The sequence below is a fragment of the Kogia breviceps genome, chromosome 2 (genome assembly GCF_026419965.1).
Source record: "Kogia breviceps isolate mKogBre1 chromosome 2, mKogBre1 haplotype 1, whole genome shotgun sequence".
Classification (NCBI taxonomy): domain Eukaryota; kingdom Metazoa; phylum Chordata; class Mammalia; order Artiodactyla; family Physeteridae; genus Kogia; species Kogia breviceps.
The window spans coordinates 13,635,111-13,651,157 of NC_081311.1; the positions used below are offsets into that span (position 1 = coordinate 13,635,111).

Here is a 16,047-nt window from a genome sequence, read left to right on the forward strand (position 1 = left end):
GGAAGGTTCCGGCAGTTCTGAGCAGAGGCCACCCCAGTGGTCTGGCACACGTGTTCAGGGGCAAAGGCTCTGATCCGAGCACCAACATTTACCTTCTCGGTAGATTAGTCATAGGGATTTATTCACACCACGGACGTATACCGAGTACCTACTACATGCCAACACAATGCCAGGGCCATTTCACCATGAACCCCTCAAATATAGCTAAAAGGTTTAAATGTGTAACATGGGCAGAGAGCCTGGCACATATTAGTTGCTCATTAAAGCTTCTTCCCATCTGCTGGGCACCCTCCCAAGCTGAGGCCAAGGTCAGAGCCATGCATCCAGCAGCCTACGAGCCAGTCTCCTAGGCAATCAATGCTACTTCTCACCCATCAAAGCAGCAGCTTCTAAAACAGTTATACTCCAATAAAGATCTTTAAAAAAATAAAATAAATTTTTAAATAAAAATAAAGCAGCAGCTTCTCACACCCTGGCTGTGGGGTGGGCGTGGGGGGGAGGGGGGCCGGCGTGCGGGTCAGCAGGACCACGGGGGCGGCCCAGGCCAATCCTCTCCTCTCTGGAAAGACCCAGAAGCAGGGTCACAGCCAGGTCTTCCGTCTCCTAGTACCTCTGTTCCCAGCAGTCCCCCCAGGAAGCACTAGGCCTCCCCAAGCCCCTTCCAGTCAGAGCAGGTCTGGCCCTGGGCCTCCCCACCCTCCCACTTAGGACGGTGCTTCTCAGTGAGAACCCCCCTCCGCAGCTGAGAGACAGAAAGTGAACCACAACCCCCAACAGCAGCCATTCCTGGGCTCCACTCCCAGGGCCTCCCACCCAGCAGATTTCAGGTGGGACAGGGCACCTGTACATTGTAGAAACTGCCAGGTGTCTTTCTTGCAAGCTCCATAAGGTCCAGAAGGCCCTGCTCTCTCTAATGAGGCTGGTGGATCTGAGAAGCATCCAGGGTGAAAGGGAGCTAATGGCAGAATTACTGACAGCACGTCACCTGTCAAGTGGCTGAGACTCAAGTGGTAACATTTCCGGCACTCGTAGGAGCTTGGCAGGACATGTGATCTGAGACATGCGGGACAGCCGTCCGAGCTGCCCCCTTGAGAGGGATGCTCTGAGGACGTGGTCCAAGGCGTTGCTTCCCCGGGTGTCGGTGGCGAGGACAGGGACCCAACGCTCTTCTTCCCGGCGCCCGGGGGCCCCTTCCTCCAAGGGCCCGGGCTACGGATGCGCCACCTGCTGGCCTCAGAGCGCGGGGCCCACGCGGTCTGGCAACGCCCACGTGGTGGCCACTTGGGAAAGGACCCAGCCTGGGGTCCGGATGTGGCCGGTGTACGGTTAAGTGGTGGCTGCCCTCCTTGGCATTTGTGCACCTAAGTTCTGCCCAGAGTTCTCCCGTATGTGGCAGGCCCTGTGGAGTACGGATGGCAGGATTAAAAGAGAGAACGATGGTGAAAAAGACAATCATGGGCTTCCCTGGTGGCGCAGTGGTTGCGAGTCCGCCTGCCCAGGCAGGGGACACGCGCGTTCGTGCCCGGGTCCGGGATGATCCCACGTGCCGCGGAGCGGCTGGGCCCGTGAGCCATGGCCGCTGAGCCTGCGCGTCCGGAGCCTGTGCTCCGCAACGGGAGAGGCCACAGCAGTGAGAGGCCCGCGTACCGCAAAAACAAACCAAAAAAAGACGATCATTTCATTCGGGCAGCTCCCAGTTTGGAGAGGCCCTAGTTAAAATCCTATAGCAGAGGAAGGGGTGACAGTGGATGCAGTGGGTACATAGGGGAGACCAGGAGTCAGCGGACACTACCCAGAGGACGGGACATGTGTGCTGAGGCATGAACTTAAGGCTTCATCAGTCCTAGAAGGGAGAAGGGCATTGAGGCTGAGAGAGCAGCTAGAGCAAAGTTCTCAACTCTGACCACACACTGGGGTCGATCGGGGACCTTTTAAATGGCTCAGGTGGCACCCCCGACCAATGACTTCTGAATCTCAGGGGGAGAGAGATGGGGAGACACATGAATTCTTTGAAGCCCCCAGGTGTCAGTGTACAGGGAGAACCACCAAGCAAAGGCTTGGAGGAATGAGTTTACATTCCTGCCCAGGGGTATGGGAATAAAAAGCCCGAGGTAGATGGACGATGAGGTGTGTAGGGCAGAGATGCAAGAAATGAAGAGCAGGAAGGCATGCTGGGCCATTTCCTCAGAACCACAGAAGAATACCCAGTAGCAAATGACAGTGACCTTCAATTTACATACTATGTGTCCCTGACAAACTCCATGTTTGCATTTGAACAGGACTCTCTACTGCCTTAGGAAGGGAGGGGCGAGAGACTGAATATCACCTGCTATTACCTCCATGTTTCTGAGGATATGCCTATTTTTGGAATCCTCTTTGAGCCTGGAAAACAGCAAGCACTCAATGAACGTTTGCCAAACTGAACTTTGGATCTGATCCTGTGCTCTCACCTGAGTGGCCAGTCTTGATTACCTTTGGGTTTTAGGGGCTTTGCTGCGCAGAAACTGGGCAACTGTGACTTCAGGGATGTCAAGAAACTCCACAGAAACCCTAGTCCCAGTGGCTGCTGCCTGAAATCCCATGTTTTTCAGTGGTTCTTGTTCACACCGTGTCAATTCCATTTCCTGAGGTAGGTCTTAAAGAGCTGAAGGGGCAAAAAAAACTAATAGGTTTGGGGAAGAGGAGGAAAGATCCAGAAAGGAAGGCCTGCAGCCCCCTCTGATTGCTGACTTCCTTTCTTTTCAAACTGGAACCTCCAGGCACTTTTCATTGGTTTTTGCGATTTTTGTTTTATACCCTGGAGCAAAATTCACCATTTACCCAGGAGCTGACCAATTTGGCCAATCACAGGACACAAGCTGATTTTTCCAAGATTCTCTCAAAGAAGCATTCAAGAAACTTTGATTCTCTCAAATAAGACATTTCTAATAACTGACTAGGGAAACAGTGCGACTCTTGTAGTACTACGTGCGTGGGCCAACCAGTTCATACACCAATTTGGTACATCCTCTCCCAGGCTGGGGTCCCCAGCAGTGACTCTGAGACAAAGCTTTGTGTGCAAGTGGGTTATCTGGGGGTGATCTCAAGAGGAGGGGAGACAGGAGACAGAGAAATGAAGGAAGCCATACAGGGTGGACTCTTGGGCAAGTGAGGCTTGATTCCCATGGGGGAGACGGTATTGAACGTGGCACAAGAATCTGGGGCCATACATCCACCGACTCCCTTCGGTCATTGGTTCAGGGCTGCTCCCAGGAGCGTTCATTCCTTGGCACTTCTCGCCTGCCCTGCGCATGCCTACGCTTCAGTGGCCAGAGAAAGTCCTCAGGCAAAGGGAACTGGAGTACCAGGCCATATGGGTGGGGCGCTTACAGCATCTGCCACGCCGATGCCCCATTCACATGCCAACTCATTCATGAACAGGTCACAAATACAGCCATCAATGAGTGCCAACCCTTACACGTACCCATCCACTCACATAAGCATCAACACTTTCACATGCCTACTCATTCAGGAGGTGCGATCATGCGCTGCTTGGTGAGAACACTGGTCTACACCGAATCTGGCAATCAGGAACTATCCCAGGCCCCTGTGAACACAGGTGACAATTCCTCTCAGTGCCATCAGTGTATTTTACAAGGGCTGGGATTGGGCTGATCCCATTCACGCAGTCATTCAAGAAAAGAGGTGGCTCAGACGAGCTCTTTTTCATCAAGGGCAAACGGGGAGCAGCTCAGGATGATTTTAATTTAGCTGAAAGTACAAATTGCAAAAACAAAAGGTAAATTTTTTCTCATGTTGCAAGAAATCCAGTGACATCTGTAAGGTGGTTTCATCTGCATTAGGTGGGGCTTTTGAAAAGTGAAGACAGGGCAATTAATTGAACTTTGGAGGATGGTGACGGTTTTTGTCTCATGTCCTGATAGGAAGGGCATTGGCCACATTTCGGCAGGGCCTCGAGACTGAAATCAGCTGTCATGCAGGGTGTGACTCTGAGGCCTCAGGGGACAGGCTGCGGTGCCACCAGTTCTAACTACACTGCCCCAAAAGACAAGACAACCAGCTGGGCTGGCATCATCACACGAGAGTCGATGGAGCCTTCACTTTTTAACAGGATTGTAACACTTCCCATTTGCAAAGAACAGCAGGACATTTTTGTAGATGTGAATCAGCCTGTTTGGCACCAACTCGAAAGCCATGCACACTATCTCCATCCCAATGATGATATAAATGGAGAAGAACAAGAAGATGGGAGGGTGTTCTAAAACAATGTCCCCAAACCCAATGGTGGTCAGCGAGACAAAGCAGAAATAGAAGGCATTCTCGAAGTTCAGCTGCTTTCTCCCAGATGGGGAGGACAGCAGCTGCACAGCAAGTGCAGGCGAAGACCACGAGGGTGATGATGGGGAGGGGCGTGTCCAGCCTCGCCACCTGCCGCCCCGCCTCTTCCAGGTTGTTGATGATGGAGTACGAGAGTCTCCCGGACACCAGCTCAGGACACGAAGAGCTCCTCTCCGTGGCCTGAGGCGGCACCTGCAGTGTGTTCCCTTTCTCTTGTGCTAGAAGTCTCTCGAACAGCTCCATGTTGCTGCTTGGGATTGAGGGGGCAGGTTTGGGGCCCGGGAGCTCTGGGTCGTTGATGCCAATCCTCGGGATGGCTTCGTCTACAGGATTGGTGTCAGGTCTTCTTTCGCAGGGGCGTCCGGAGCGCCACTTGGGAAGGGGAGGGGGGAGGAAAGGGAGTTTTTGGAATTGGCGGTAGGACATGGATAAGATGGTTGCTAGGATGTCGCCTGTGTCTGTGAGGACCAGGAACATCAGGGGGATGCCAAAGAGAGCATAGGGCATGCGCAGTACTTGCGGAGCCTGGTGACAGGGTAGGTGTTGCCGTAACTGAGCCCGGGCTGTCGGCTGCTCTTACGCCTCCCCTGCTCAAAAAGTTTTAAAGAGACCTTCTGCCATTTCCTTTCCCTGGCATATGACATTTTACACAACATGTTTAAAAATATTCATCTTAGGGCTTCCCTGGTGGCGCAGTGGTTGAGAGTCCGCCTGCCGATGCAGGGGACGCCGGTTCGTGCCCCGGTCCGGGAAGATCCCTCATGTCGGGGAGCGGCTGGGCCCGTTAGCCGTGGCCGCTGAGCCTGCGCGTCCGGAGCCTGTGCTCCGCAACGGGAGAGGCCACGACAGTGAGAGGCCCGCGTACCGCAAAAAAAAAAATATATAGATAGATAGATAGATAGATAGATAGATAGATAGATAGATAGATAGATAGATAGATAGATATAGATAGATAGATAAATAGATAGATATTCATCTTAAAACATTCATCCACTTGTCTGACATTAGGTCTGCTTTGCTGGGGGAGCAGGAGGTGAAACCCAACTTCTCTTTAGGATAAGGGACGACTCATGTCCAGATCTTTGACCCGAAATGTCCTTGGCAGGAGACAACCCCGTGTTTGGGAGGCGCTGACTGCCTTGCATTTTGCCATTTCTGAGCATCTGAAGGAGGATGGGCCCAGCTCACCTGGAGGGATAGGATGAGCTCAGGCGACAGGATGTGCGGGCTTTGCAAACACACCCGTCACCTCCGTCATCCTCCACGAAGGCGTCATTTCTTACGAAGCCACCCTTGTCCTTCCTGGGATGTCTGGGCCTCTACGTTTGTTTCTATATAATAGGCAATTACTATGTGCCAGTGGTGTGTACAGCAGTACGCACGGTATTTGGGACGGTAGAAAGCTGGACAGTGACTAAAATACAATCGCTGCCCTCAGAGCCATTTGTGATTTAGTGGGTCAAACGTGTTCATAAACGAGAGTGAAATGTTGAGGACCCCAGCATCTAGAATCTTACCAACCTCGTTTCCAATTCCAGCTCTGCCGTTTACTAGAAAGTTACGTGACTGCTCACATTTTCAGATGTCTTATCTGTAACATGGGAGTGACAATACCTGCTTTGTATATTGACCAGCTAGAAGGATTACAAGAGACCAGCACCCCACACACAGTGAGTGTGTCGTTCTCAGGAGGTTGGTGTCCTCATTCTAATAGCTGTTTTTTTGAGCATTTACTGTGGGTTGGGTATTAACCAGCCTTCATCGGTAGGTATTATCACCATTACAGATGGGGAAACTGAGGCTCAGAGAAGTGAAGAGACTTAGCCAAGAGCATACGTGTGATAAAGTGTGGAGCTGGGGGTCAAACCCCCAGGGCCATCCAGTTCCCAAGCCAGCTCCCTCCGCTGGGTCAGGAGCACCGACAGGGTGGGACCCTCCAACCATCAAGAACAGGCTGGTCAAGCGAAGAGAGGGTGAAGCCTCCACGCTCTTTAGGAGCCCCCTCCTCCCATCACCCCAGCCCCCCACCCTCGTGTCTAGAGAAGGCAGGATCAGAGGGATGTCGAACCCCACAGCACAAGTCGTTGGATCTTCTGGAGTGGGCAAGCTCGCTGCCTTCAAAAAAGAGGGAGAAGCGTCTGTATTTAATGCCTATGTTTAATTTTTGGTGTCATAAAGGATGACTAATACAGAAAACCCCAGCCCAATTATGTAAATTAATTGGAAGGCAATTCCCAGGCTGGCTAAGCCCGGACCTCCTCCAGGGCTGCACTTTCCTGTGCAAACTCTGGCCTCAGCCTCCGCCCTCCAGGCATACACACGGGATCAGGCCGCCCGTCTTCATCAGGGTTCTGGAAGAAGGCTGTGGCCCTCACCAGGTCCCATCACTGTGCACCCCTCCCAGGGCACTCCACGCCACCCTGACTGCGTCCACGAGGTACCATTTGACGGCAGGGGTGGTGAACTCTGTGCATTCATATTGTTTGCACACGTGAGTGCTCACTGCATGCACTGGGACATAGTGGTGAGCAAAGCAGATATGGATCAAATAACCACCCTCGTGAATATGCAATTACAAGTGGAGATCAGTAACAAGATGTGTAAGAGCAGACCAACAGATTGGAACAAAGGCATCCATCCTGGATTTGCATGTATCGAGCACCTACTCTATGCCAGGCTTTCATGGGTGGGATTGGGGTACAATGAGGAACAGGCAGAGGTCACGCCCTCTGGGGGCTCCTAGTCGAGCGGGGAAGCCAAGCCTTGAACTCAGCTCCCCACCTGTCCAACAGGACCCAAGAGCACCAGGCTCAGGGGTGAACCTGCACTGGCCAAACCTCCCATCAGAAACCCAAGGCTGTTCCGCCGGGCCAGACTTTCTGAGGGGGTGCACAGGGTTTCTGTAGCCTCTCTTTCCTTTCCCCGTTCCCTGCAGGTCTCCAGCAGCTCAGTCCTCACCTCAGGGAGAGGAGGTTGCAGAAATGACCTCAGGACAGCGTCTTGTCCAGGCTTCAGTGAAAGCCCAGAAGTACTGAGGAGATGGGGGTGGGGAGGGGTCTCAGGGAGAGGGAGGGGGTCGGGGACAGAGGGGGGCCCTGGAGAGGATGACCAACGGCCCAATGTACCCAGGACTGAAAGTCTCATATTCTGGTAAACGCTTAAATGCTAAAACCATGGCAGCCTCGGGCACACCCCGGAGTGGATCGCTCTAGCCAGGGTGATTGTGGAGGGTGAGGAGAGATTCTCTGGATCAGGGAAGCGAGGAGGGAACCTGGAGCCCCTCGTGGCGGGGCAGGAGCTCAGAGACGCCTGGCCGTGGGGTCTCAGGAGCCTAGGCCCCGGCGTCAGCAAATATCCCTGCACCTGAGCTTGTCACAGGCCTTGCAGTTCTCAGGGGTGTCAGCAGCAAGGCCCGCGGGCAAGCAGCCACCCTGTTTTCCAGATGTTGCCTGGAAGCCCCCAGCTCTCGTGCACCCCTAGGAAAGTCAGGAGAGGCTCCGCGGTGGAAGCCCCCCAGCCTCCAGGATGGAGTCCCAGGGTGAGATCTGTTTTCTTTAAAGGAAAGAATATCACATTTTCCACAGGATTTATGGAGTAAAGTGTCTTTTAGTGTCAGAATTTCCTGGATAGCAGAACCCCTAATGCTGGCAACCACCGTCGTTACTGCATTTAATGGACAAGGAACAGGGGAGTCAGGTGACACGTCCGGACTCGCACAGCCCACAGCCTGTGGGCACCCCTCACCTGAAGACCTGTCTCCACATGCATGCTCTCCTTGGCAAAGGTGGGTTTAATGGATTATAAACAAAGTCATTGTGGCTGCCTCTGGGTGGAATATGTTTACAATCCAGAGGACATGCCACATTGCAGAGAACGCATCAAAGAAGTAAGTCTCAGAGAGCACAGGCGCCTATGAAAGAAATGTATTGCCTACCCAATTACTGAATGCTACAACGCATAATGGAAAATCATTTTTTTTTTTTTTTTTTTTTTTTTTTTTTTTTGCGGTACGCGGGCTTCTCACTGTTGTGGCCTCTCCCGTTGCGGAGCACAGGCTCCGGATGCGCAGGCCCAGTGGCCATGGCTCACGGGCCCAGCTGCTCCGAGGCATGTGGGATCTTCCCGGACCGGGGTACGAACCCGTGTGCCCTGCATCAGCAGACGGACTCACAACCACTGCGCCACCAGGGAAGCCCCATATTATTTCTTATAATGCATGCCGATATTCCAATTCCATCAGTCCACGCCACTTAGCCTGTGAGTATTTAACAGCCCATACACTTCCTAATCCAAGGGGGCTGATCCAATTGGGAATGACTGGGGATTGACCAACCTCATACCCTTCAGGGGTCCCTTTTTCAGCATCAAGGCCAGGTGCATTTCAAGTGACCCAGAGACGCAGGACAGGAAGCAGTATTACCAGCAGGACCATTACTGATTACGGGCAGCAAAGAGCGTTCCCCAATCCTCTTCCAGTTGTAATTACTGTATGGCTTGACGTCTTAATGGACTTGTACCATGAGTGGCAGCATCGTTTTCTTGGGATATAAACCAAGCTAATGCATTTCCATTAGGTCAGTGGTTCATAGCCTGGACTACCATTAGAATCACCTGGAGGGCTCTGGAAAAAATACCGATGCCCGGGTCTGTCCCCAGTTAGTCTGACGTGAGTGGTGTGGGGTCCAGGCATGGGGGCGTGTAAAAGCTATCCAGGTCATTCTGATGTGCAGCCTGGCCTGAGAACACTTGCCTCAGAAGAGTGCTTCTCAAACATCCACGTGCATCAGAACCACCTGGAGAACTGGCTCAAACAGAGATCGCTGGTACCACATCCATAGTTTCTGACTCAGTAGATCTAGGATGGGGCCTGGAGGTTAATTTGTATCCCTAACAAGTTCTCTCTGCTGATGCTCACACCGCTGGTCCAGGGACCACGCTTTAATAACCGTTGCATTACATCAGTGGTTCTCAACAGGGGGCAATTCTGCCCCCCAAGGGCCACTTGGCAATGTCTGGAGACATTTTTGGCTGTTGCAACTGGCAAAGACGGCAGGGGAAAAGGTGGGTGCCTCTGGTGGTGGGTCGAGGCCAGGGATACTTCCAAACATCCTACAATGAATGCACGGGACAGTCCCCGCCACAAAGAATCCTCTAGTCCAAGATGCCAATAGTGCCAAGGCTAAGAAACGCTGCCTTAGATCAGTTCCCTTTTGTTCCTGAGAAAAAACCTAACGAAACCCCATACTCTCCAGCCCGTTTGCTTCCAGTCTCTTCCTGAGCTTGTTGATCCCCTGTAACTGTTGCTCCTCAAAGCATTCCCTGGAGCTCTGGGGTCCCTGAAAAGGCCAGCTGTGCCCTGCTTCTACCCTGCTCGAAACGACTTCCCTCCCAGAGCCCAAGGTCACTGCTGAATGGGACAGTCACAGCACTTACCTCGTGGGGCTGTCAGGAGAATTCAACAAAATCATGCCTATAAAGCACATTGGCACAACGCCTGCTGCTGGTAAGTGCTCAGAAGTGCAGCTATTAAGTTACTGTTATTCTTTCTGCTCCTGACCTGCCCCTGCCTGGATCAACGTTCAGGTGAATGAGACCGGTTCTGAAAGAAACCACATGGGGGCGCCCGTGGACACAAGCAGACGTGCCCGTTTAAGAAAGTGTGTCGCAGTAGGCACAGCTTGTCCACCCAGCAGCCATTCCCCTATCTTTCCCTGGAACGCTGCTGCTCTCTCACCTGATTTAGAGAGAGCTCCGATGCGTCTAAGTCATCCTGGTAATCCAATCCCCTCGCCAGGGACTGGCTTGGGGGGTGGGAGGCTTCCAGGAAGTTTCTTGCCGATTATGACAGCCAGCCTTTTCTCTATGAGATGCAATGTTGCCCGGACGGGAAGTGGACCTTGGTGACCATCTTGTGACACATCAAGCAACCTGAGAGCTGTCCCCCTCTGGACTTCCTACTTGGGAGGTGACACATTTTCCTTGCAGGTTAAGGCAACTGTGTTGGGTTTTCTGACAGTCGCAGATGACCCTCAGAGGCAGGTCTGGGAGGAGTTACAGATTAGGGAACAAGGCTCAGACGAGCTAAGTTGCTCACTGGAGGTCACACAGCTCTGAGCCAAGGTGGCTGGCCTCCAGAGTCCACAGCAGGCCACCGTGCTCCAGCTCCACCCCGAGTGTGAGGGGACCCTGGGACGGGTGCCCAGCCACGGCCCTTGTGAGCTCAGGCCCCCCGGGGATCAATATTCTCTTGAACTGATGCTCTCTTGAATGAAGATGGGGCCCCAGTACTTTTCGCTGCCTAAGAGGGGCAGGGGCTGAGCAATGAGTCACACCCCTCGTGGGGACGCTGACCCAGGAGCCCCTGACCTGTGGCCGAGGGCAGCTCCACTACCTCCACTCCTGTGACCCCTCACCGCCAGCAGGGGTGGCTCCTGCCAGGCCCGGCTCGGCCCCTGCACCTGGGCCACCCTGCTGCTGCACCGCAGAGGGAAGCCGGGGACCTTAGTTAGTAGAAGGTCCTCTGACGCTGGCCAGGGACACGGTGCCTGAGTGCAAGACCAGCCCCGCTTCTCACAGCCCGCCAGCCTCAGCGGTCTCTTCCTCAGAGGGGCCTCCAAGCCCCGGAGCTTTGCCTGCTGCCTGGCTGGAAAGCTCTCTCAGCCTTCTTTGCCTGGTTAATCTCCACAGATCCTTCAACTCAAATGTCACTTCCTCAGACAAGCCTCTCCCCCATCCCCGAAAATCAGGACCACCCTCCCCCATCCTGTTTCACCCACTTCCACAGCCCAAGCTTCTCCTCTTGAGCACGTCTGTGTTCTTAGCTGTTCACCGGCCCCTCCTCCATTAGACTCGGAGGCCCACCAGGGCGGGGAGGCATCCAGCTAGTTCAGCCCCAAGCCAGGCACAGGAAAAGTCTTGTACAGGGAGAGGCAGTGGGGTTGCAGGTTAGGACCCAGACAGCCTGGACCCAGACAGGCATGAGCTGCGTCCCCTTGCAAAAGTGGTAGACCTGCCTTGCCTCAGAGAGTGGGAATAATAACAACAGCTACCTCGGGGTTGTTGCGGGGTGTGAATGGGTTAATCACCACGAAGAACTTAAAAGGGAGCCTGATGAGTTTTAAGTACACATGTGTTAGCCCGCACAGCCGCTGCTGTTGCAATCATAGGCGTTCGGTATTTGTGAAGGAAGGAAGGAAGGGAGGAGAGAAGGAAGGGAGGGAGGGAAGAAGCAAAGGCCATCTCCACAGCCCAGTTCCAATGTCCGGTGTCACACAGGAGCCCACCCTTTGTGCAGCCACCGAGAGGAGGATCTGTGGCTTTAAGGGTCCACAGAGCCCATCTTAAAACGTGCAAGTGGTCCCTGTAGGGAAGCAGCCCTGCCTCCACACCCTCCCCTCTGCCCGGGGCTCCGGAAGGGACTTCGCTGGGACAATGTCTTGTACAGGAGTCTTTCCCTTGCTTGGAGGCTGGAGACACGTATAAAGCAAGTGCAGGGAACAGGGTGAGGCCAGCTCCTTCCTCTCTCCAGGTCCTTCCCTTCTGGGCGCTGTCATCCACTCCAACGGGACACAGGAATCTGAGCGGCCCTGCTTCCAGACAGAGCGAGGCTCCCCCTGGGGCTCCCTGGGCAGGGGTAAGCAGAGTCTCCACAGCAGCCCACAGACCTGCAAAGCTGGCAGCCTACTTTGGGGAAAGAGCACTGGACTTGGAGTCTCAACAGCTCTCGTGGGCACCAGCTCCACTCACTGCGTGACCATGGCCCCTGACATCACCTCTCTGGGCTTGGGCTCCCCGACCTGATTCACTGTGGGCTTTAAAGGAGGCAGCTTAGCACGGCCCCTGCAGGCAACTGTTAGCTCTCCTAGCGTTGCAGCTCCCCTTCCTCCCCTGCCTTATCGTTGGCGCTTCCGGTCCTGCTCTGGCACACCGTCCTCCCTCTCCACGCCGCGCCCTCCTCCATTCCCTTGGAGCCAGCTGCCATCAATATGCTGGAGACTCTGCAACCCACTCCCCAGCCCCAAGGCTGGGGTAGCTGTGCGCCCGCGATACCCTGAGCGCATCACACTGACCATGTTTGGTTGCCCCCGAGTCCAGGAACCTGGGCAGGCAGGTACCCGGCAGGTTGTGGTTTGTACAAGAGCACTCACTGGGAGACAAGAGGAAGCTGAAACGCAGCCCACACCTCGCTCACTGGGGCCTTTGCCCGGGGAATGGGGCCGTGCCCACCTGAAGGAAGGGTATTCTTTTTTTTTTTTTTTTTTTTTTTTTTTTTTTTTTTTTTTTTTTTTTTTGCTGTACGCGGGCCTCTCACTGTTGTGGCCTCTCCCGTTGCGGAGCACAGGCTCCGGACGCGCAGGCTCAGCGGCCATGGCTCACGGGCCCCACCGCTCCGCGGCATGTGTGATCTTCCCGGACCGGGGCACGAACCCGTGTCCCCTGCCTCGGCAGGCGGACTCTCAACCACTGCGCCACCAGGGAAGCCCAGGAAGGGTATTCTTTTCTCATTCGCACAAATGGGCCAGTGGCAGCCCTGCTCACTGACGTCTCCCTGAGCACAGGGCAGGCACTCCACAGCTGTTTCTTGCTCTAAATGAATTGAACACTTCAGCATCCCCACCAAAGGTCCTCCTCCCCCTCTCCCCTGCCCCCACCCCCAGCTTTCTCTCACAGGCCTGCCCTTAGCCCCTGGACTTACCCAGTGTGCTGATCGCTGTGCAGCAGAAAAAGAGTGAGCTCCGGAAGGACCAGCCTGCAGACCCGCGGAACCACTGGGTCTTCACCTTCCGCAGCAGCTTCCCCCCAAGACCCCGCTTCCTGCCTTCCTCAACTCCAGAAAGACACGACGACCAGCGTGAGAGAGAAGGTTACGCGTGCGCTTTAAAACAGGTCCCGCCCAGGGGAGGGGCGTCTTCCCCAGAGACCACGCCCCCTGGCTTGCGGCCCTCATCAACACTGAATGGAGGATCTCAGAACCCTTTGTTCAATGTCTCTGCAGCTTAGGTACTGCTCCAGCACCTGCAGAGGTTACGAGGCCACATAACCCTGTGGGCTGAGCAGCCAAGAGAGAGGCCCACAGGGGTCCGGCCTGAGCTCAGCCATGGAATTGCCCTGTGGCCTTTCTGAACTTTCTGAGCCTTGCAAAGGGCCCTACTAACTTCTTCTCTGTCTCTTTCACCGGGTCTTGAGAACTGAAAGAAAAAGGCTTTTATGAAATACAAGCTCTTGTGTGATTGCAAACCATATCCACTCCTGGAAGCCATTAAGCCTGATGGAGTGTGGTGATCATACTGGGATCAGCTGGCTGAGGATGTCTGGGAAGACTTGCCAGAAGCAGGCCTGGGGGCCCTGGTTTCTCAGGGAGGTATTCAAATGGTACCTTTGGCCTGGCAGCCAGTGGGTTTTAGGGATCCCAGAAGTCACCTGCCAGCTGGCACAGTTGTAAGAAGATGTCACAGAGCCTGGCACAGCAGGAAGTCACCACTCGTTTGAATGGGCATCAACCTGGGAGTCCAGACACCTGCAATCTAGACCCAGTTCTGACCCTGACTACTTCCTGTAGCCGTGGACAAGAGGCTTCTTTCTGAGCCTCAGTTTCCCCATGGGGAGGCAGCATGACATGGCTTTGGAATCTAAACGCCTGGGGTTGAATCCCTGGCTCCATTTTCTACTGGGTGACCTTGGGCAGGTTAACTCCCAGAGTCTCAGTTTCCTGATCTGTAAAAGGGGGACAATTCATATCCACCTCATAGGGTGGGTGTGAGGATCAAGTGAGATGGTGCATGAAAAACACTTGGCACAGGGCCTGCACTAACCAGCACTTCCTGAGCGCGCTAATCTCCAGGGAAAATCAGTGCAAAATGCGGATGGAGCAGCTCTGTTTTCCCATACCATGCTGTGCATCAGAATCATCCAGGAAACTTTTTAAAAATAAGATTCCCAGCCCGGTCCTGGAGATCCTGATTAAGTGGGTTTGGGGAAGAGCCTGGGAATGTGTATTTTAGACCAGCTCCTTGGATGATTCTGATGCGTGGCCAGGTTTGGAAAGCCCTGAACTTGTTGACAGTCTGGACCCAGTGATGGCTTAGAGTGTCTGATGGCAGACGGCATCTCCTGAGTCATCTGAGTAGGCTTGCGTCTGTCTGGCACAGATGCAGAGAGAAGGAGTAGGACCCTCCATGGAGAGGAGGCTCTGTCACCTGTGATCAGCCTCTGGTCCGCCCCCACTGAAAGGACCTCCCACAGGCTGGAGGGGTCATTACCAGCCTGGCTGAGGACCTGTCATACCATGGGACCCTGTTCTTCCCTTGAACTTTAGAGTCTGTTTTTCCTTTGCCTTTTATTTACTCTCTATTATTTTATCTTGCTTTGTTGAATGCATCTTTCCAAGCTTTAGGGGACAGTATGGAAATAAGTGACAAATAAGAATGAAAAGCAATAAGGACATATATAAAGTGCCCTGTGCCTTCCAAGAGGCTTCATTGTCTCAATGTCCATTGTCCATTGTCTCATCTGCTTCCCACAGGGTCCCTGTGATTGGCGGGCCTGAGATCGTGGGCCGCCTTCTCCCTGGCAGACTGAGACCCAGAGAGGGCAATCTGCCCCAGATCACACAGCAACTGAGACTGAAACCAGGACCCAAGTTCTTCTCACAACACCTTCTTCCTCCCCTGAGTCCGACCACAAAAAAAGGCCACTTGAAACAAGAAGTAGGAGAGCAGGGGGCAGGCTACTGTCTTGGCAGTCCAAGCCCAATTTGGATTGTTCCTTGAATTCCAGTCCTTGTAAACTGAATCATGGGGTGGGGCGGGCAGTTCTGAGGACCAGCCTAGGAACCCACAGCTCCAGATCTGGTCACCCATCCACCCCACCCCACCTCATCAGATCTCCAGCAATCCAGCCTCCTCAGAGTCTGCTGGTCTGGGTGGGGCTGGGAGTTGAGGCGAAGGGAAGGGAGCACCCACTGGGTGCTCAGCACTTTTCCTACATTCTTTACATCCACCCTGAGAGGCTGTCCATTATTCCCACCCCCATTCTACAGAGGGGAAAACTGAGGCCCAGAGAGAAGTCACTTGCCTAAGGTTGCCTAGGAGTGGGCAGGATGCAAGCAGAGGGCTCCCAGACTCAGCTTCCTACAAGGCAGTTCTCTGCTCTCTGGGGCCTTCCTCTACCCAGAGAGAAAAGGCCCGCCCTGCCCAGGTACGCCACCTACCTGTTCTGTTGCGTTTCAAGATGTCACAGAGCTTCTCCAGGAACTCCTCAAACTCCAGGTCATCTGCCCCCAGGTCCTGGCTGCCCTCAGTGGCTGAGAAGAGCGCGGAAGCAGTGGAAGCAGAGGCGAGGGAAGATTTTCCTCAGGACCTCCCAGCAGCTCCTCCTATCTTGAGGCGGCCCCGCAGCCTCCATCCTGCCAGGAGCTGCTGGGAGAGGGAGGAGCCCAGAGGTCCCGCCAGGAGGAGGAGGGGGGGTGCCCCCAGAATGGCCCGGCTCCAGCGCTAAGTGGATGGTGCCAGCGCTTCCCCCAAGGACTTGGGAAGCAGGCGGCACTCCTTGCGCGTTCAGTTCCTGAGAGTTTCTCGGATAGCGCGCCCCCTAGTGTCTCGAATTACTATTGATCCAGCAGGCAGGTGCGCTCCCAGCAGCCTGGCCACCCGAGAGCTGAACTTCAGGGGCTTTGGGAGGAATGTGTGGTGGTTGCTTTGTGCTTTGGCC

At 54.2% G+C, this 16,047-nt stretch overlaps 1 protein-coding gene across 1 annotated transcript; it reads right to left on the bottom strand.

Annotated features, from left to right (window-relative positions):
* Positions 1-4,097: 4,097 nt before the first annotated feature.
* On the bottom strand, positions 4,098-15,741 carry KCNK18 (potassium two pore domain channel subfamily K member 18). The gene is given in 6 exon segments (XM_059051729.1): positions 4,098-4,337; positions 4,339-4,847; positions 4,850-4,890; positions 13,030-13,165; positions 15,548-15,654; positions 15,656-15,741. Coding segments are annotated over 6 exon segments (1,119 nt in total).
* Between the last annotated feature and the right edge of the window lie 306 nt (positions 15,742-16,047).